This window comes from Eretmochelys imbricata, chromosome 7 (genome assembly GCF_965152235.1).
Source record: "Eretmochelys imbricata isolate rEreImb1 chromosome 7, rEreImb1.hap1, whole genome shotgun sequence".
Taxonomy (NCBI): Eukaryota; Metazoa; Chordata; order Testudines; family Cheloniidae; genus Eretmochelys; species Eretmochelys imbricata.
Window position 1 is genome coordinate 46250490 of NC_135578.1, and position 23122 is coordinate 46273611.

At 42.3% G+C, this 23122-nt stretch overlaps 1 protein-coding gene across 2 annotated transcripts in view; it reads left to right on the forward strand.

Annotated features, from left to right (window-relative positions):
* The window catches only part of RAD54L2 (RAD54 like 2), a 96601-nt gene that overhangs the window by 19988 nt on the left and 53491 nt on the right, over positions 1–23122 (forward strand). For both annotated transcript variants that reach the window (XM_077821186.1, XM_077821185.1), the window contains exon 2: positions 14854–15057. In XM_077821186.1, the coding sequence (XP_077677312.1) occupies positions 14910–15057 (148 nt within the window). In that variant the 5' untranslated portion in view covers positions 14854–14909. The remainder of the gene's footprint in view (positions 1–14853; positions 15058–23122) is intronic.

Here is a 23122-nt window from a genome sequence, read left to right on the forward strand (position 1 = left end):
GGAAAAGGAAGCCTCACCTTGGTAGATGGCACTTTCATTTTTAAGGATAGAAAAATGTTGGAAGCTACATCAGTCTCATCATAGAATACCAGGGTTGGAAGGGACCTCAGGAGGTCATCTAGTCCAACCCCCTGCTCAAAGCAGGACCAATCCCCAATTTTTGCCCCAGATCCCACATGGCCCCCTCAAGGATTGAACTCACAACCCTGGGTTTAGCAGGCCAATGCTCAAACCACTGAGCTATCCGTCCCCACATCGGTTTACCTGTGAGCAAAGCTTCAGTAAAGACATGGATGTTAAGAGAACAGATATGTGTTTAGTCTTTGTGTGTATGCTTGGTGGTGGAGGATCTTGGTGGTGGATTCTCTTATTTCATCTTTTAAAGGTGGGAAAAACGTCAGGGACCAGCCATCAGGCTGTAACTACATGTGTTGGGAACCAGCTGAACTAACCTTCCTGAGAGGCATGTGCTATCATGGAAAGGTCACAGGAAGCAGAATTCCTTAGGGAGTGAATGATTCTGCATGAAGTTCTTGTTTCTAAAGGTTTTTAATCCTTAAATGGCTTTTTAACTTAGAGTGGAACTTAGTCAAAATAATTTTTAATCACTGGGAAATTCTTGTGTGTCTGATCGTTGGGCACAACTGAACCAGTTTGGAGGTGCCACACAGTAAATGAAAGCTCATAATGTGAAGATGACAGAGATGGTTTTTCTTCTTTCAAAACTGGTCAGATGGTGACCAACTACCCAAGGTCATGTGCGTTTCTTACCAAGAAGTCTATTTCTTGCCTGAGCAGAAGTTTCCTTTGCCAAGTCATAGATGGTGGCAGGGGGAGTTTTTTGTTAATTTCCTCATTTCTTTATTTCCTTTAGCCAGAAACAGAAGGAATTTTGATTTTTTTTCTTCAAAATTTTGAAACCAAGAAGAACGAGTTTTTAGTCAATGCTGAGGAGGTGGAAAGGTGCAGCATCAAAAACAGAACCCGCCCCCCTTAACATTCTGGATAGTGAAATGCAGAAACATGTCCCAAGGGACCAAATAACCACAACTTGGTCATGATTTATCAATGACTCTGTGCCATATGACTGGCCCTTGTTAGGCACAAAGATGAGTGAAAGGAAGTGACAGTCAATCACCAGTAATCAGGTCTGTCTAGCTGAGTGGTAAAAAGAGATGGGTGTGGGAATGATGAACGCTCTGGACGAATTAACCAGGTATTCCAGGGTTAAGAAAAGATGCATTTTCCCCATAACAAAAAGGGGAAAACATTGTCTACGAGCAGCACTTTTCTCTTTGTGAGACACTTGTGCCAAAGAGATGAGCAACAATGCCAGCAAATCCCAACTGCTGGTGCCACAGATTAATTTTGTAGTTCTTTACTGCTCAAAGGTGACTTTCTCCTGAGACTACCTCATGCCTTTAGGGCTCATGGGGAGTGTGCTCCTAGCACTGGCTCTGTTTTACATAGCTTGCAAGTAATCAATTCCAAGCCATCCTTCCATGCATACAACCTAAACTCCCAGGAGAATCTTTTTTAATTCTGTAGTCCTCCACTATTGGTTAGAATTAGTCCACCTATTGCCAGTGGTTGGGTGAGATTGGTACTCACAAAGAAAAGGGTTAACACTTTTTTCTTATGAACTGTATTTAAAAGGACAAAATTTCAAGAGCCAAAAATATACATGGCAATTCTAAAAAGTAAATAAGGCAAGGGATCAGATTTTGTTGAGTTGCAGTGGTGTCCATGCAGAAAAATGTCAGTGGAATTACTCTGGATTGATAGCGTGGCCCCATGGTTTCTGGTCCAAAGAGTTCACAGTCCGATGCACTATAAAATGGCACACTAGGCCACAGTTTAGGTTTGGGAGCATGTAGAGATGGCCCTGGTGAGACTAATAGGGTAGGAAGGACTTGCAGAAGAATTTAATACAAATAAGCTCCTACATTTTAAATTATCCTAATGTCCAATTTAACATGCCTAAAATTGAAATCATATTTAAAAAATACACAACATTGTTTAGAGCAAAAATATATCAGCACCTTTGTGTTGGTTCCATTCACAAATAAACAGCATTTCAGTACTTATAATACCTTATGAAGAAGAGGATTTTTTTAAAAAAAGTTACAAAATATCAACATTGCTTGGAGTAGTGTGGCTCTCTGTCCCTTATGAAATGGGGGGCCATAAGGGGGAAAGTACACACCCTGCCACCAAAAGTTTCTATGTGGCATGCAGCAGTTGATTGATGAGCAGGCTTCTGCTGCTGCCTGTGTTGTGTAATGATCTGCAGATGCTGCCGTTGACTTACGTTAGCTCTTTTTGTTCAGAATCACAGTGGGAACTGGGCCTTATGTAATGCTGATTGTCAAACTCTCCGTTCCAGCACTGTCACATTAGCACGGAAGGATTAGCTGTCCTCCTTTTCTTTCCCCCACCCCCTCTTACACATTCTTATTGTTTTCACCTCTCCAGGCAAGAGCCAGTTTTAGGCTGGTTTGGTGTCATGCTGTCTTTTTGAATGGTCCATGTACCTAAAGATAATAAGGGGCTAGGTCCTGAATTTCTTCAAAATATGGCATGTTGTTTTTTCTCTAGCCTCTGCTCCCTACAAATCATGTTGGCCAACAGCAGTGAGAACCCTTGCAACTTATAACTGATTGGGGATGAGACCAGATTCTTTTCAACAGTGTCTGGTGGGAGTTTGCCTTCCTTCCTCAGAATAGTGGGTGAATGTGAGCACAAGTTCCATTCCCAAATTCAAATGCATTCCCAAATTCAGATTGATTATAGCCTCAAATCATCCCATTCCTATGGTTTCCTTTTCTATAGGCAGAACTTTACAATAAAGCAACATAAGGTTCAACTCAAAACTTCTTCCTGGGCTTAGCTGTTCCAATGGCACCTATTTCAGGACTGCTTAACAACATCCTGGATTCTTGTAGTGAGCCATTCCCACTTTGCATGGGGTAGTGAGCCACCTGCCTGTGGGCTTGTCTACGCTTGCAAGTTTTGTCACCAAAAACTGGCTTTTGGTGACAAAACAGCGATAGCGTACCCACTGCAAGGTCACTTTTTTGGGGGGGGAAAAAAAAGCCTAGTTTTGGCGACAAAAATCTTCCACCCCTGTGAGAGACTTTTGTATTTTCCCTTCCCTTTATTGTCGACAAACAGCCAGTGTAGACATCACAGTTTTTAATTTTTTTTTTATTGGCCTCCAGAATGTATCTCACAATTTCCATGCTGCTGCTCTGGTCAGCGGTTTGAACTCCTCTGCCCTGCAGCCAACCTGCCCCTCCTCCTTGCAGCCCCGGGAATTTTAAATTTCATTTCCTGCTTGCTGGCTTCCCAGAGGAGCTTCCCAGGTGAGCATGGCTGGCTATTGCACCAAACGCGCTCCTGCTTGGACTGCTGATCTGATCACTATATGGGGAGAGGAGTCTGCTCAGTTGCAGCTGTGAGTGACCCGTAGGAATTGGGGGACACATGGGTAAATTTCTCGAGGCGTGTGCAAAAAGGGCTATGATCGGGATACGCAGCAGTGCAGAGCGAAGATAAAGGAGTTGAGGCAGGTGTACCCATAAGGTGCGGGAGGCGAACCATCGCTCCGGTGGTGCACCTAAGACTTGCCACTTCTCTAAGGAGATGAATGCTATCCTCAGTGGTGACCCCACCTCCATCGTTGATTGCCCCGTGGATACTTCGCATGCAGCTGAAAGGGGGGTAACCCGGAGGTTGAAATTGTGGATGAAGAAGTAGAGCTAGAAGAGGATGTGATGCTCCCAGCAGGGTCGCCAGGTGGGGCAGGCAGCCAGGAACTTTTCTCCACTCCAGAAGTGCTCAACAGGGAGCAGGAAGCAGATGAGACTCCGGGTAAATTGCTGTGGCTTGTGTAGGGAATCAAAAAGTGGGAGGCAGGTAGTGTTTTCAGTGAGCTGGACATAGCCCTGTGTAGCTAATCTGCATGGTCAAGCAGGGTGTCGATGGACGTACTTGTTAATCCTCTGCTGCAGATTCCAAGGGATTGTAGCCTTGTTAGTTCCCCCATTGTAGGAAACTGTGCCATGCCATTTAACAATCACTGGAGCTGGGACCAAAGTGGTACATAGCTGAGCTGCATATAGACTGGGGTGAAAGCCGCAAGCATTCAGCAGCTGAGCCCTGGTTTCTCTGGTCACCCTCAGCAGCGAGATCTCAGCCAGCAGGTTGGCCACCTGTGAAAAAGTGTGGGATAATTTTAGAATGAGTTCCCTGCAAGCTGTGACCTTTTGTCCGTACCCACAACTGCCTTGCCCCCCACTCCCGAAACTCACCATGATTGGGGTGTTCGTGGAGCTGTGTGCCTGCCTAGAGTCTCAGAGAGAAAGTGATTTCTACTAGGAAAATGGAACGCAACAATCCCTCTTCTGTTCAGCACAGACATCATGCACCCCCACGGACCAGCTGCAGCAGATAAGAAAAAAACCTAGGGGCAGCAAAGAAGACATGTTCTGTGAGGTTCTACGGTGCAATGAGAGACAGACCAGGGAACAGAAAGAGTGCTGGGAACCCAAAAGGCAGGACAGAAAAAAGTGCTGTTTTTGTTAGGCAAGTGACAGAGCAGATGATAAAAATTATGGAGGATCAGACAGAGATGCTCAAGTCTTTTTGATACAGCTGCAGACTGAGCAGATCCGAGTTTGAGCACCCCTGCAGCGGATGCACAATTCTTTGCCAGCCCCACCCCCCTCTATGCCCACACATTGCTTTTCACTTCACTCCTTAGTTTCCCCATCACTCCACCCCCTCTCACAGCTTGCACAATGATAGCTGGAGCTAGACACAGTTGTGAGGTTTTACCATTTTTTACAATAAATAAAGGCTAAGGTATTCAATGGTACAGCATTTTTATTCTGTGTTCTACAAAAGCAATCAATTCACTCTCGGGAACAGGCTTCTAAAGCATTGTGTTGCCTGAGTCTTGGGGCCCAAAATCGTACATGGATGCAATAGGGAAGCAACTCCAAAGCAGACATGTTACTGCCCCTCATTGTCAAAGTGGTTCCTCGAAGCCTCTCTGATGTTAATAGCAGCCCTCTGATAGGGCTTCTCTGACAGCCCTAGCATATGGCTATTCAAACTGTGCAGCCAAGCGCTCTGCCTCAGTGCACCACACCTGAGCAAACATTTCACCCTTAGATTCGCACAGATTATGCAAAGTGCAGCATGCGGCTATGACCACGGGAATATTATCCTTGGTAAGGTCTAGCCTGCCATTTAAACACCTCCAGCGAGCTTTCAAACGGCCAAAGGCACATTCGACTACCATGTGGCACCTGCTCAGCCTTTTGTTAAAACGCTCCTTGCTGCTGTCCAGGTGCCCTGTGTAAGGTTTCATGAGCCAGGGCTGTAAGGGGTAAGCCGGATCTCCCAGGATTACTATGGGCATTTCCACATCCCCCACTGTGAACTTGTGGTCTGGAAAGAAAGTCCCCGCCTGCAGCTTTTTGTACAGGCCACTGTTCCTGAAGATGCGTGCGTCATGCACCTTTCCAGACCAGCCTTCAGTGATGTCCTTGAAATGCCCCTGGTGATCCACAAACACCTGCAACCCCATGGAGAAGTATCCCTTCCTACTGATGTATTCAGAGGCAAGGTGGTCTGGCTAAAATTGGAATGTGTGTGCCATCAATCGCCCCACCGCAGTTAGGGAAACCTATCTCTGCAAAGCCATCCGCTATTTCATGCACGATTCCCAGACTCATGGTCCTGTGCAGCAGGATGCGATTTATTGCCCTGCACACTTGGAGTAATACCGCCCCAACAGTGGACTTTCCTACTCCAAATTGATTTGCAGCTTACCCGGTAGCAGTCTGGATTTGCCAGCTTCCACACAGCGATTGCAAGATGCTTCTCTGCCAGAAGGACAGCTCTGAATCTGGTGTCCTTGCGCCGCAGGTCGGAGGACAGCTCAGCACGTAGCTCCATGACAGTTGCTTTATGCATCCTAAAGTTCTGTACCCACTGGTCGTCATCCCACGCCTGCATGACAATTCAATCCCACCAATCAGTGTTTGTTTCCCTAGCCCAAAAGTGATGGTCTACTGTATGCAGCTGCTCTGTGAATCCACAAAGCACTGATAAGTTGCTGCCGTCCATATCACACTCAGGTGCTTGCGATTCATCCTCTGCTAACTTTGCGAGTAACTCTGTGAGTAACTGTGCTGCCATGTGCGATGTCCTCATGACAGCTAACAGCGCGTAGGAGAGAAGTGTGGGATCCATCCTCTCTCACTGCAGATGCTGGCGAGCATTACAAAAGAATGACAGTTGGAAAAGTGGCGCAAAATGGGGCAGGACACAAAGCAGTGCGTGATGGTACACTTTGCACATCCCAGGATGTGCCACGCTCAGTTTCCGCATTCCCACAACACCAAGCGACGGATGGTGTTGCCAGGCACTGTGGGATACATACCCACAGTCCATTGCTATCACTGTCGACAAAGGTGGACACGATCTGTTGACAGAGGGAGCAAATGTATATACGCTTTGGCAACTTTGCTTTTGTTGATTCCCCCCCCACCCCCTTGGCGACATTGGTTTCATTGAAAAAGCTTGCCAGTGTAGACAAGCCCTTTGTGAGTAACATAAACCAGTAACCATTTCTCAGCAGAATAAACACCTGCTTCCGGAGTGGCGTGTTCCCCATACACACTGTCAGCCTATTACAGTCCGTTTTCTTCAACCAACAATGTACCATTTTGGTGTATAGATGCCCTTTTAACATAGAGCTTGTTTCCGGTAGTGAATGTGGTGGCAGATGGGTCTCACCTAAGGACTGTCAATGTCAATGCTAAGGATAGGGGCTGCCCAACTTCTTCATAGTGTGGACCACATTTTCAGAGAGACAGTTGTGGAAACCTCCCCTCCCATTTGTAATTATGCAGACTCATTCTTTTCCCATTTGCTGTATTAGCAAGTATATCAATTACTTCCAGAGAAAGTTAATAGTGATTAATATGATGGGTTAGGTTTTAATGTGTACTTAGCTGCTTCTGATGTAATTAAATAGGTGGAAATAAGAAGAGCCAGCATCATGTGAGCAACCATCTCTTCACAGACCTCCAGCGTGTGCTCTGTGCACCACCAGTTATCCATAAGGCACTGGTGAAGAACTGTTGCTTTAGGTTCATAGTAGTCTGATACAGCAAACTGAGTCCATCCCATTTGTGAGTACAGCAGAAGGATCTGATTTAAATCAGGATTTTTATATACAATATTACAACTTTAATTTTTCCTAAAGAAAAGTTACATCTCATTGGTTTGTGATAGAGCCAAAGCATTTTGACTCATGTATTTGCTTTATTTAGAAATACAGACTACCTGTTAGGTGAATGCTGTTTGAAAACACGCTTGTGCCTTTTTTGAACAAATACTTGTCTTTATTTTACACAACAGCATATAATGACTGACTATATATAATTTGTGGTGATGTTAATATATTGTGTAAGGTAAACTGTGAGAATTAAATAAAACCATTAGTCCTGACATTTTGTACTTATTGCATTTTTAAATTCAACAGCAGAATGTTCATTGCATTGTCACTTTTGAAATTATACAGACGTTACCAATATATTTTTTCCCCATGAGCAACTTTAATGAATGACAACTTAGGCTTGAATAAAGACTGGTAGTGGATGGGTCATTACACAAAGTAAAACTATTTCTCCATGTTTATTCCCTCCCCACTCCCCCCACGCTGTTCCTCAGATGTTCTTGTCAACTGCTGTACCTGGCCCACCTTGATTATCACTACAAAAGGTCCGTCTTACACTCTCCTTACAATGTGTATGGTAATGCCCATTGATTCATGTTCTCTGTGTATATAAATCTCCCCACTGTATTTTCCACTGTATGCATCCGATGAAGTGAGCTGTATGCTCAAATAAATTTTAGTCTCTAAGGTGCCACAAGTCCTCCTTTTTTTTAATGAATGACTTCTTCTCTAATGATCTATTCGTATGTTTTGCATGTGCCATTAGATACTGGATGCTATTTATTTATATAGTGCCAAATGTAAGTCTTTTTACAGCCTGAAGGCCAAAACTGGAATATTCAGGCCCAAACTAATCCCCTCACACCCCACGCTCAACTGATTACAATAACTGACTAGTGATATAGTAAAGATGAAACTTAACGATTTCTGCAGAAATGCCATGGAATTAGAGCTGAGTGAAATTTTTTTGCTTGCCCAAATATTCAGTTTCAGGATGACTGAAACTATTCATGAATTTGGGTTGAATTTGGAAAATAGTTTTAATTGAATAAAAAAGGGGGAAATTTTTTTTAAGTCAAAATGGTTCATTTTGACATTTTGTTTTGAAATGAGCTGTCTCATTTAGAAAACATAAATTCAGATCGACCTGAATTAATTTTTTTTTTTTGGGACAAGAAATTGAAGAAAAAATCAGTTTTGATTAAAAACGAAACATTTTTTCCAGATTTTTTGGTTCAACCACTGAACCAAAAAATTATTTGTTCAGTTCTAATTGTAATTACCTCTTTCACCCTAATTTCTGTTTACACAAATGTCTTTGCTCCAAAATTGCATCATACCAGTCTATAATTTTCCTTCCCAGCATGCGCTGGTAGTTTGGAATATTTGGGGCTATAGAATTTCCCAGGGTTCTTGACACTTTGTTTATAGCCAGACATTACAACAACCAAGTCAAAATCTCTTACGAAACAGGCATTAAGGGACAAATCTTCCATAAATCCAAATAATGGTCTTGGCTCAAGTGAGATCAGGGAATGGAATCTTCTTTCCCCATTTTACATTGCAACTGCTAGTGCTGCCTCAGGGCTTCAGGGTTGAACCTACATCCTCTGCAAGTATTTAGATGGTAGATGTCTGCAGTTGTGGCTCCACATCCAAATCCCCCCTGCATGATCTGCATGTGGTAGGGAGAGTCCCTGGGAAGCACAGATGCTTTAGTATTCTGGCTATCCCTTATGGAGTGAAGTCCTTCCCACCTCTGACTGGGTGGACGGGATTTGATCCTGCCCTAAAAAGAGTGAGTTTTAGAGAACACCAGGGTTCCTTCTATAGTTCAGGCTGTAACCTTTCTTCATTGGATACAATTAACTTAGGCTTGAATAGAGACTGGGAGTGGCTAAGTCATTATGCAAGATAACCTATTTCCCCTTGTTTTCATAACCACCCCCCCCCTTCCGCAGATGTTCTTGTTAAACCCTGGATTTGTGCTGGAAATGGCCCACCTTGATTATCATACACATTGTAAGGAGAGTGATCACTTTACATAAGCTATTACCAGCAGGAGAGTGGAGTGGGGGGAGAGAGAACCTTTTGTAGTGATAAACACCCATTTTTTCATGATTTGTGTGTATAAAAACATCTCCTGTATTTTCCACAGTATGCATCCGATGAAGTGAGCTGTAGCTCATGAAAGCTTATGCTCAAATAAATTGGTTAGTCTCTAAGGTGCCACAAGTACTCCTTTCTTTATCCATGTTTCATTAAATGTATCATGTTTGTTTCATTAAATAAGTTGTTTGGACATGGACCACATGTGGGTGAGTCCTGTGATGGAAATTGCAGAGAGATGATGTGCACAGCATACAGTTTCAGTGACTGTCATGGTATTTGTTGCTTCACTTAAAGGCCCAGCTCCTGAGGACAAGTGACAAGTTAAGAATTCCTGCTCTCATTTAAAAAAAGAAAAAAGTGAGTTTCTCGCTCTCAAGAGTGTGGAGAAAATCTTGGAAAGGACAGTGAATTATGGATCTTAGTGTACAAAGGGTTGAGATTTTTTTTTTAAAAAAATCTAATCTTTAAACACGTATTCATGCTTTGGAAGCACCTAAATCCCTAATCCAGGATTGGGCCTCTCTTGTGCTAACACACAGTGAGAGACACTCATTACCCTAAGAAGTTTACACTTTAAAATATTCTACCTTTAAAAAACAAACCAACCCCACAACGGACCACCCCCCCTAAAAAACTACTTTTATCTTCCCTGAAGGGTGGGTATAGTGCCTGATAGAGGGCGTCTTGGATATTATTTTGATATTCAGTTGGTGCAGGCTTTGACTCTCTGAACAGTGGTAAACATGAAAGCTCCTCTCTCTTTATTGTGTGAGCAAATGGAATGTTTTGGAGTTTCCTCACTTACTAGTGCCTCATGCCCCCTTTACTCAGCAGCCTCCCAATTTCTTGAAATTTGTCCAGGATCACAGGCTTTTTATATAATCCTGTGATGTAGAGGACTTGTTTACATATGTTGGTGCTGTTGGCCCTCTTCCTGTTCTCCCTGCATACAACCAGGATGCCATCTTTCCTTGTGTTTCTTTCCATTCTAGGGCTAGGAGGTTCACAGATTGATTGATTTAATGTGGGAGAGCTGGAAAGTCCAGATGAATAGTAACTTTGGTCAGTTGAAGATGATCTGTTTATCTCTTGCAAAGTGCCCTGCCAGCAGTGATTAAATGTGTGTGAGAGGTTGGAATAACCCTGCTGTAAAACAATAGAGGCAAATGCAATCTGGATATGTTATGTAATTCCCTTTCAAGAAGGCTTGGAACTGGGTCATATCTGTGTGAGAAATAAAGGCAGGCTGGTGTCTGTGTAATTCGTACCTGCCTGTTCAGTGTTCAGGTTGCGTATCCCAGTTTTTTCAGGCAAGCTGGGAGCTCTCCAGAGAAACAGAGCTTATGCAATTGAAAATTATTAGGGGAGCTGCCAAGATCTTGGGTGGAGGTGGGGCAGGAGGGATGTCTACATGATAATATGAACGGAAGAGTTTATCATATTTTTATTACACTGGAATCCTTTAGAAAGCTTCTGTTTTACCCCTGCATATCACGCAAACTGTGGAATAGTTTGTTAGATTAAGATGCACTTGCTGCTGATTTCAAAGTACCTTAATAAGTTGTGATTCAAAAAAAAAACAACAAAAAACCAAAAACGGGATGAGAACCTGATAAACCTTTACATATGTAAATGGCCTTTATAAAGAGGATGTGATCAATTGTTCTGCATGTTTACTGAAGGTAGGACAAAGATCTAATAGGCTTAATCTGCAGGAAAGGAAATTTAGGTTAGATATTAGGAAAAACTTTCTAGCTATAAGGGTGGTTAAACTCTGGAATAGGCTTCCAAGGGAGATTGTGGATCTGCTTCACTGGAGGTTTTTAAGAACAGGTTGGACAAAGGTATCAGGGATGGTCTAGGTTTGCTTGATCCTGCCTCAGCACACATGGATGGACTAGGTGACCTCTTGAAATCCCTTTCTTCGCAGCATTTCTGTGATTCTATGATGCACTGCAAATGTAGGTGTGACCATTGCATGGGTGGGCATACCCATAATAGTTATAATCTAGCCAGCATGAGTAACAATAGCAGTGTAGATGTGGTGGCATGCACTTCAACACAGGCTAGCAAAGAACAAGTCCAGTACATACTCTGGTTGATAGCCTGTTCTGAAATCCATGCCATCATGTCTACACTGCTGCTGTGACCCGTGCAAGCTAGACTAAAGTTATTAGAGGTGTGCGTACACATGATACAATCACATCTTCACTTGCAATGTAGACATACACCAAGTGATCCTCTTCTCCCCCCCCCCCCCAAAAAAAAAAAAATCCAGTGAGACCACAGTTCTAATTTTTCTGTGAATTATACAGGCAACACCAGCAGCTTCACAATTACAGGTCTGAAAGCAACCTGACTATTTAAGCTAAAACAAAATAGAAATATATTTTTAGACCTGTGCATCAGTTGGAAGGTATGTTTTTTGTTGCTACAGGTGCAAATAAATTGCTGCTCTGAAATAAACATCAGAATTTAGCACAGCACTTATTGTCAAGAAAAACTTTTTATAGTAGACTGGTTTATGCTTCCTCCATTGCTCCCTCTTTTTTTTTCTCAGTAGCTGCTGTGGTCATTTATGGGTGATCTAGAGCAGTGTTTCTCAAGCTTTTTGATACCAGGGACTGGCTAGCTGCCTTCCTAAACTGTGCCAGGGAGATCTCGGGGACCAGCATCAGTCTATGGACCAGTCGTAGAGAAACACTGATCCTAGAGCATGGAGCGAATAGTAGTGAGTCTGGGGATCTGTGGACAGATCCTTAGCTGGAGTGAATTGCCATGGGTCCATTTAAGTCAGCTGAGATTTGTGTTGTATCTGCCTTCTGCTGGACTCCAACAACCAACCTATCCTGTTTAGTCCACTAAACAGCTGTTGAACTGTAAGAACTTTTGGTTGCTTCCACCAAAGACTAGAATTGAACCTGTAATCCAGTGATGAAAGGCTCCATATCACAATACCAATCCCCTGAGCCATCGTCTTACCTTGATTTCATTTTCTTTTGTTCTCTTGCTTTCCCTTCGTGTCTTGCCGACGCATTCTCACTGTTACTCTTGTCTCGGTCTGATTACTTTAACTGGAATAATTTTAACAGACTTAGCTGTTAGATTTGTATTTTTTCAGGCCTTATTTTACAGGGTTGTGAGGTGTTTCTTAACTTCCAGGATATCCAGCCTATAGTGCACTGTGTTAATACAAATAATATACCAGAAAATGAAAGTTCTGCATATTTTATGAAAAGTTTATGTAGATATTGAAAGCTTGCCTACAGGCCTATTTTAACTGCTTGGAAAAGCGTTTTAGAGACTCATGTCCTTTTAAAATGTGTATTTCAATTCCCAAATACATTGCTGCTTAAATCTTCAGTGGCATCGGTGCTAGGGGAAAAAGCAGATGATTGGCAATGCATGAAGAAAAGGGAAAAGGTTTGATAAAGCACATGTAGGGTCATGCTGGTTATGTTGAATGGTGATCTTTCAAGGGTCAAGTTTGAACACATCTTGAGCTTTTTTCCAAGGATGGATTCGTTATCTACCATTATCTTCATTTTCTCTCCTTTGACACTTTGCTTTCCACTCACCCTATCCAATACTAAGATTCCCTAACCCTGTACAGCTGTCATATGACACTGTTTTCCTTGAAACACAGCTGAGACACTTCCAGACAGAAAGATCTGTCATGAAATCCATGCTGGGGCAATAGGTGGTCTGAGCTGACAAACCTGTGCTTTCATGATCACCTTGGTCTTTATTTCCAGTTTACTTTCTCATTCTATACAGAGGCTCCGACTGTGACAAACTGAGATGGGACTAGGTGAGAGTTTCTCTACAGCCCAGCATTCGTGTCCCATTCCCTACAGGAAGTAGCTGTAACCTGGCTTTTTTGGGCTGATGTATTGTTATCCCCTCCTGAGCTTTTATTCTTCTCCTTGCCTTCCTTTAAAAGGGATGGTTCAACCAATGGATCCTGGGCCCTTGTCACAGTCTTTCTTCATGTTGTATTAAGGGAAGGTTGTCTTTGCCTATAAGATACACAGACCACTGTGAAAAGTTGAAGGCACTCAGATTAATAGGCTGCAGTATAAAATCCCATGGTACATAAAGTCTGTATGTGAAACTGAATTGCTGGGCCATGAAGAGGTGTCAAATGATCATCTCAATCCACTTTCTGTTTCCTGGAAGTGACTTTTTCAGCTGGCATTTTGAACCTAAGCTTCAGACACACAGCAACATCTGAAATCAAATTGAAAGGTCACCTTTGTCTTTAATAGTTGTACATTTGGATAGGAGTATCTTGGAATTTTTTTAGGTGTTTGCATAATTTTTTATATAAAATATGAATATTTTAGCAGCAGCTTGTTATGCCAGTATTCACAAGAGGATTCTCCTGGCCTGCATGTACTAAGAATAACAAGCAAGATGTTCTGGCTTGAGTGATTAGTTGTTACATGTCAGTTGAGCCTCTGATTCTGGTTCCAGAGTTCTGAGCCTCCATCATCTTGGTACATTGCTGGTGAGCATAGTGATTCTGCTATCTACAGATGACTTTGCCTGTGTTGTGAGGACTTCCTTTTAGAAGTTGAGAGCTAATTTTGTTTCGTATTTATTCACTCTGGGTCACGGGAGGAAGCACATGTGAAAAGTTCATTGGGGGTAGATCAGGGGCACAGTGTGGAGGTCTTTCATATCATACTTCGGCTAATAAGTTTAATTCCTTGGGTGTCTAGTCAGGTTTTCAAACCTTATATGTAAGTGGATGGGTATGATTTGGGTGTGTGGCAGGGAGAGGGTCAAATTGATTATATAAATTAGCTCACAAAAGCTTATGCTCAAATAAATTGGTTAGTCTGTAAGGTGCCACAAGTACTCCTTTTCTTTTTGTGTGGTATAGAGTGACTGAAAATATAGAGGAAGAGGTAGAGAACACACTGTAGGGAGAGAAAAAAGGATGGGGAAAAGGAAACCTACACAGAAGACGAATCCACAGAGAAAGTAGACAGCATTACCACTGCTGTAGGAAAGAATAGGTGGAGTGAAGCCAGCAAGGGGAAGAAAACTTACAAAAGTAAGAGAGATTAGTAATTAAAAATAATAATAATTAATAAAGAGGAATAACGGTACACAATAAGCAGTGCACACATGTTTTATTTGCATTCTGCAGGTTTTGGCCTTGGTGCATAGGTTCTGTCACGGTAGCACAGACATCTTTCACTATGGCTTCTTTGCTTAATTTTTGAGTATTGGCTAAATTTTTCAAGCCCTGGCAATAACTCATGCAAGATCTGTGAATAGATTGGGTGCAGGTTACTGCCTTCCTCATCTCCTCTTTAACGATTGTGTCCATGATTCTCTCTTCTGAGAGGATTCTGATGTCCATGATAAATGGGACCACACAAACTTGTCATGGGTTGCACTTGGAAGGCTTTTATATCTGAAATTCTGCATGACTGAGTTTTTCTTGAATGGATTTTTTCTTCCTACTCCTGCAGGGCTGCCTTGCAATAGACCATGAGCAGGTAATGCACAAGGAGCACCACTGGGAATCATGTCGGACGAGTCAATCTCAGGGAGTGATCCAGACCTGGACCCGGACTTGGAGCAGGAGGATATGGAAGAGGAGGAGGAGGAAGATGAAGAGGCAATGGAGGAGGACAATGACGGGGATGACGAGGAAGACTTACTCGATGAGAATGGTGAGTGATTGAGGTTGTGAGAACACACAAACACTTTACCATGCATAATCACTGGAACTGCTAATTCTTAACATATGGCTTTGGGGAGCCCCATGGAAATGAAATCTAAATAGAGAGGGGAGAAAACAAACCTCCATTATGGGTTTTGCTGAGCATTTCAAGTGTAGAGACTGTTCATGCGTCAAACGTTTCCCAAAGAAAAATGTATACTGTTTGAACTATTGAATGAATCCCTCTTTGGTGTTCTGTCTTCACCCTTCCTGGATGTCTGGGATTATTTCTGATTGCAGTGGCTGGAATTCCGCTTCATTTGTTTGTGGGTGGTACTGTTCTCTTATTAATATTGACAGAGAGTCACTTGTTTTCTGCCTCTGAGAAAGGATATGGATTAATCATATTTCAAAAATTTGCTGTTCAGGGTGAACTACTGATAAGAAATGAAACCTAGAGTACTGTAACAGATGCAGTTGTGAGTATTGGCATTCAGATGCCGTTCTCCAAGGCTTCTGGTTATATCTGTATTTAAACCTGGGTTTGGAAAATCTTCGTTTAGTACTGGTGGAATGAGATAATAGAACAGCTATGCTGTCCATCTAGTGGTTCTGGCTCTGATCTAATATAGTTCTGTATTTTTAAGTCTCTAACAGAAACTGTCATAGGACTCCTGCTTTAGTTTGACTTTGTGTTGAAGAAGTGTAACTTACAGCAGTGGGGCCTGTGATTAGAGCAGGGGACTGAAAATAAGGACTTCAAAGTATATTCATGGATGTGTCACTGTGGCTGATTCTGTGTGATCTTGAGCCTGTCTTTAATCTTTCCAGGTCTCAGTTTTCTAATCTGTAACATTATGATACTTTGCTGTACATATTTGTAGTCTTAATTCAGGTTTGTAAGGAACTTTGATATTCTTGAATCCTTATTAAAGAAATGCCTAACACTATTAAAAGGACACAGTTGGGTCAACTTTGCCCCATAACTTAAGTTTTTTAAAAATAAACCTCAGACCAATATATTTTAAAATGTATTTATTAAAATTCCAATGGAAAAATGTGGGTTTTTTTTAAAATAAACATTCCTCTTCATCTGTTTTGCAACTCCTAAATTGCAGCATTGTGAAGATGGTGCATGAAATTGAAAGTGAAATTGACTTGAAACTGAGTAGCCTATTTTCATTGTCTAGTTTGAGGGAAATGGAAGAAGTACATAACATAAATAGAGAAAAACTAAGTAGACTTCCAAAATAATTTGTTTTGTCAACCTCATGTGTTATCTGTAAAGCAAATAAGGAGACCAAAAATGTGAACTCGTGCTCCTCTCTGCTTCTGTGAGCGTAGGGGTGCTTGTGCCAAAACCCAGAGAGCCCAGCTTTTGCAAAGTGGGGAGGGGGCAGCGTAGTATTATCTTGAGAAATTTCCCTCTCTTTGTTGTGAATACACTGTGCATTCTTACTTGAGACAGGCTCCACCAACAGTGGGCTGCTAAGGGACAGCTCCTTCAGGGGGGATCAGTGGGTTCTGTAGGCTGAACCCCCTGTTACATATGTGGGGTTGGGAGATAGGGCAAATCCCACGATTCGGTTAAAAAAATGAAGACGAGTGAAAATTTGCTGAGTCTAGTCCTCTATGTGACAGTTACCCAGGTAGGTGGGCATGGGACCCTGACTTAATCTGATAGCATCCTATAAATTGGGCTTGTTATTGTCAGAGTAGAATCCTAAATGAGGGATAGAGGAGGAATGCAATAGCCTCTGTAATTGTTATATGAAGTGTAGGTGTAACTGTGTCAATCCCAGGATATTAGAGAAACCAGGTAGGTGAGGTGGTAATATCTTTTATTGGACAAACTTCTGCTGGTGAGAGAGACAAGCTTTCAGTCTTACACAGAAGAGCTCTGTGTAAAATCAAAAGCTTGTCTCTGTCACCAACAAAAATTGGTCCAATAAAAGATATTGCCTCACCCGCCTTGTCTCTGTAATGGTTAGCCCATCAAACATCCCATTTAATCAGGGAATATTTGTGTCTAAGGCAAGAAAGAGCCTTATTGCTGAAAAAAGGTGCTGTTGGTGAGGGGAAAAATATAATTTTACTTGCACTTTTTCTGTAGTGCTGGAAGATAGATGTTAGTCTGTTGCCTTCTACTTTTGACCTATGCTGAATTCCTTTCAGTTCTGGAAGGACTGTCTTTAAACTGCCACTGTGATTCCAAGGAGGAAAGATGGATGACTTCCAATCTCTTCAACCCCTAACAGAGAACCCCTGTTCTAGTGGGGGTGGCTGTTTCAAGAGGAAAGGGGGTAAATCATTTTTGCTACTTCCCAGAAGATTTAAGAATAATGATTTAACAGCATTTCATGTGGGTGGGTGAATGTTAAGGGAAAAGAGATCCCAGGGTCGATGGATTTTTTTTTTTCTTCCTCCTCCTTCTGGGCAGCATAAGACACTGCAGCTGCTCCTTGGGGAACACTGTTTTTATTAGATGATTCCATCTGCTATCATACAGGAGCATAACAAACTTTATTGCTCCTTGCATTCTGCCTCAGATCTTTGATGCAAGCAGTCTGAACAGTTCAGCCCTTTTTGGTGTGTGACTGGAAACTGGGAGGTGAGGCAGGGAAAAAGTGGAGCCTGTCATAATAAAACTGGCATGGAAAGGAGGCTCTTCTGTTTATGGAGGTGGGGATGAAACAAAAGGAAGGACTTGCCTCTAGCCCAGGAGCATTTTGAAATTGATCAGGAGGGTTTGTATTTTTAAGCCCTGCTGTGTCTCTGTGCAAACGTCATACTGATCCATGCTAGTAAGTAATAACGTATATAAATAAATATAAAAGCATTATCGGTAGCCTGTAACTCACCCAGCAAAATACTATTTTCAGAGCAGGAGGATTTATTTTGGTGGGAGGCTAGGTATGTAATCTCCCCCTTTTCTCCCTGCTAAAGGACTCTACATTGCTCCTTTTTATTTTGGCTGATCATACTCGGTATGAAACTCTAGTGGTTTCATAGACTCATAGACTTTAAGGTCAGAAGGGACTACTATGATCGTCTAGTCTGACCTCCTGCACAACACAGGCCACAGAATCTCACCCACCCACTCCTGTAACAAACCCCTGACCTAAGTCTGAACTGTTGAAGTCCTCAACTCGTGGTTTAAAGACTTCAAGGTGCAGAGAATCCTCCAGCAAGTGACCCATTCCCCACGCTGCAGAGGAAGGCGAAAAACCCCCAGGGCCTCTGTCAATCTGCTCTAGAGGAAAATTCCTTCCCGACCCCAAATATGGCAATCGGCTAAAACCTGAGCATAAACTGGTTGCACCTCCCTTTGGAGCCCATCAGCATTATTTCTAAGTCAGCTGGTAGGGAACTCTGAGTCAGGTAAGGTGTATATTACAGCTTGGGCGTATAAGTAATTTCCTCTGCATGCCAGGTGATTTACTTGCTAGTTAACATCCTGTGTATTGGCATCCTGTGTATTGGCCGGTTTTGTTCAATATCTTCATAAATGATCTGGAGGATGGTGTGGATTGCACTCTCAGCAAATTTGCGGACGATACTAAACTGGGAGGAGTGGTAGATACGCTGGAGGGGAGGGATAGGATACAGAAGGACCTAGACAAATTGGAGGATTGGGCCAAAAGAAATCTGATGAGGTTCAATAAGGATAAGTGCAGGGTCCTGCACTTAGGACGGAAGAATCCAATGCACCGCTACAGACTAGGGACCGAATGGCTAGGCAGCAGTTCTGCGGAAAAGGACCTAGGGGTGACAGTGGACGAGAAGCTGGATATGAGTCAGCAGTGTGCCCTTGTTGCCAAGAAGGCCAATGGCATTTTGGGATGTATACGTAGGGGCATAGCGAGCAGATCGAGGGACGTGATCGTCCCCCTCTATTCGACATTGGTGAGGCCTCATCTGGAGTACTGTGTCCAGTTTTGGGCCCCACACTACAAGAAGGATGTGGATAAATTGGAGAGAGTCCAGCGAAGGGCAACAAAAATGATTAGGGGTCTAGAACACATGACTTATGAGGAGAGGCTGAGGGAGCTGGGATTGTTTAGCCTGCAGAAGAGAAGAATGAGGGGGGATTTGATAGCTGCTTTCAACTACCTGAAAGGGGGTTCCAAAGAGGATGGCTCTAGACTGTTCTCAATGGTAGCAGATGACAGAACGAGGAGTAATGGCCTCAAGTTGCAGTGGGGGAGGTTTAGATTGGATATTAGGAAAAACTTTTTCACTAAGAGGGTGGTGAAACACTGGAATGCGTTGCCTAGGGAGGTGGTGGAATCTCCTTCCTTGGAAGTTTTTAAGGTCAGGCTTGACAAAGCCCTGGCTGGGATGATTTAACTGGGAATTGGTCCTGCTTCGAGCAGGGGGTTGGACTAGATGACCTTCAGGGGTCCCTTCCAACCCTGATATTCTATGATTCTATGATTCTATGTATTTAAACCTTGTGGGCTTCTCTGTGCTGGGAAATTAGATAATATTAATACACAACCCTGATGGGTCACAGTAACTAACACACTGTTCAACATGACATACCATTAATTGAAGACTAGGACTGTTGTGTATAATATTGTGTCAGCTGGTTGTGGTTGACCCAACGTAGACAAGCCCAGAGTCTCAACTGCATGTAGTGTATCAGAAAAAGGCATTTCTCAGGTCCATTTAGGCCTCAGATTTGTTTTATAAAAACAAGTTTTTCCAATAATCTAGATTTAATAGAAGTATTTCCACAGTTGTTTAATAGGGATATTTTACTTGCATTTAAACTTACCTCATCAGTCTCTGCAGCCCAGACACTGCAGCACAATGCTAGTTTAATGAGAACAAGAAAGTAAAAATCTCTAGTTTCAGAGTAACAGCCGTGTTAGTCTGTATTCGCAAAAAGAAAAGGAGTCCTTGTGGCACCTTAGAGACTAACCAATTTATTTGAGCATGAGCTTTCGTGAGCTACAGCTCACTTCATCAGATGCATACCGTGGAAACTGCAGCAGACTTCTGTGTATATATAAAGTTTGCTGCAGTTTCCACGGTATGCATCTGATGAAGTGAGCTGTAGCTCACGAAAGCTCATGCTCAAATAAATTGGTTAGTCTCTAAGGTGCCACAAGGACTCCTTTTCTTTTTTTAAAAATCTCTAGAAACTGTCTTTTCTGTTTCAATTATTCAACATGAGTGAAATGCTCTGTGTCTGTTCAGCACCTAGCACAGAGGGGTCATGGTCTGTGATTAGGGCTCCTGGGTGCTTCAGTACTACAAAATAATAAATTAATAAGCAGCATTAATGATGAAAATATGTGATATTGATGCTTTCATTTTAACGATCTAAAGAGTTATTAATACAAGTAAAGGTGTGTGTGGTTTTTGCTTTTTAAATATGGGGTAAGTCCTATGGTTCTTACTTAGGCAAAAGCACTATTCATTTCAATGGGAGCTTTGCTTGAGTAAGTAGGATTGCAGGTTTTGCCCCTTATTTTGGACCTGCCAGTATCCTTTTGATACAGTGAGTCTTACATTTCTGTCAGAGAAAAGTATCGTAAATTCATGCAGGATGAGGGAATAGGCCCTTCAGACTCAGCAAAATGTCTGTGTACAGGATATGTTCTGTAGAACTTCATCAGCTCCTGTAAGACCATGTCCTGTATATAGACATTTTGCAAAAAGAAAAGGAGTACTTGTGGCACCTTAGAGACTAACAAATTTATCTGAGCGTAAGCTTTCGTGAGCTACAGCTCACTTCGTCGGATGCCGACGAAGTGAGCTGTAGCTCACGAAAGCTTACGCTCAGATAAATTTGTTAGTCTCTAAGGTGCCACAAGTACTCCTTTTCTTTTTGGAGATACAGACTAACACGGCTGCTACTCTGAAAATAGACATTTTGCTAAGTCTGCAGTGGTGACATTGAAAATCTTTCCTCTGTGTTTTGAGGAGAACATTGTACTTCATTTTGATTTCTGTTTTTCTTTTCTAGTAAATCTGGCATGGGCCAGTTGACTGTATTGCTAGTTTTCTCTGTGAACTCATGTCTTGAGTTCTATTTGTGTCGAGCATATTCTGCCAGGGGTGTAAAGGAGGGAGGGAGGTAGCATTTTAGTGTGTACAGGATATACCTTCGTAAGTCTTGGAGGAACATGGGAAGATACTTTGGGTTTAAGTAAAGATGAGGGGGCGCCTTTCTGGCTGACTCCAGCATTTTAACTAACCCCATGAACTGGGTTACCTGGTGTTACCTAAAAGATTTCCACTGGAGTGGGCGTGGCCTGAATAGTGATGTGGGAAGGAAGGATAAGGCCCTCCCTGACACCCCCCACCCCCCTTCAGGGTATTGCAGACTAACAATGCTTCAGGCCAGTCTGTCAGTCTCTCTCTGTGTGTTTAGCCTTTCGAAAAACACAAACTCTCGTTCCTAGTCTTCAGTGGTTTTTATAAAAGAAAGTTCCAAACAAAAGTGATGTTCTTTCCTCCCCCACTCCATCTTTCCCCCTATCCTCCCCAGCTTTCTGACAACAGCTTCCTTTCTGAGAGAGTGGTACGAAGTCTGGTGTAGTCGAAATGTTATGTAACCTGGAGTAATGACTTGCTTTACTTCTTTAAAAGGAGATGATGTCACCAGAGCGCTCCTTCCCTCGAACCCATTGATTGGGCTATTGGGTTTTGCTGGTCTAGTAAAACAAGGTGAAATTATAACTACTACTTGGCTTTTTTCCTTTGGATCTATTGTGTACGAAGAAATACAAAATGAAAATCCTTCTGTGTAATTTCAAAGCAGCCCACATCCACTGGTGTGTGTTTTCTGTGTGGATTCTTTCCAATGTTCCTTTTACCCACTAGTGTTTCCCAGAGTTTCCTAAAGCCTCCCTGAACATGGGGAGTAACACAGTTGTACAGGGAGTAGAGGTCAGATATAGAGACCATTTATTAGCTGATCAAAGGAATGCTGCCAGATGGAAGAAAAAGATCTCTTTATTTCTCTTTTCTATTTTGTTTCTATGTAGGAGGCTCAGGGTTTGTCACTTATTGTCCAGAAAAACTGGTAGTGTTGTTTTTCCACAAATATGCCTAAAGGTTGTCAATGCCTTTCTGTACTAATTTGTATTATTTTTCATGTGCTCCTTCACAACTCTCCATAGCTCATAATCAATTTTAATAATAATTCTTTGCACTTGTATAGTATCTTTCATCTGCAACTTTAAAAACACTGCAAGAACATGAATGAAAGAAGCTTCACAACACAATGAGATTGATGCTGTCTCAATTGTACAGATGAGGAAACTGAGGTGGGAGGGGAGGGAATGACTTCATAGAATCATAAAATATCAGGGTTGGAAGGGACCTCATGAGGTCATCTCGTCCAACCCCCTGCTCAAAGCAGGACCAATCCCCAATTTTTTTTGCCCTAGATCCCTAAATGGCCTCCTCAAGGATTGAATTTACAACCCTGGGTTTAGCAGGCCAGTGCTCAAACCACTGAGCTATCCCTCCCCCTACTGAGTCAGTAATGGAGCTGGGAACAGAATCCATGAATCTTGACTCCCAGTGCTCTGCTCTATCTTTTAGACAACACCCCCAATAGTTTTACCTGAAGCGTATAATGAACATAGTTAAACGCTTCCTTGGGGTGGCGGGAAGTAAACTAAATATCAGCTCCTGGTTTAATTTTTCTTTAATTTCAGCAGGCATTTTACTAGAATATTCTGGTTTCACCACAACATGGTAGCTCAGGTTAAATCAAAGATGTACTTATTTTACTTTATATTATATGTTGCAGGGGTGCAAGAGCACGTTTGGAAGAAGATCTTTTTAGTTAAATGCCATTATTCTAAGAATAAGTTGTTTTGCTCAATATAGTTTAAAAATTCTCCTTCAGAAGCATGAGGCTGAAATCTGAAACAGTATGTAGTTTGTAGTTGTGATAGTGCTCTCTGGCTTGCAAAAGGCATTGTAGGTATGGATAAATGTGTTCCATTACTGTGTTTTTGTTTCCCATTATATACTCTCTGGTTTATAATTGTTGGATTGCTCATGGATACTATAAATGAGTGTCTAAGTGAATTAATGTGGGAAAGAAA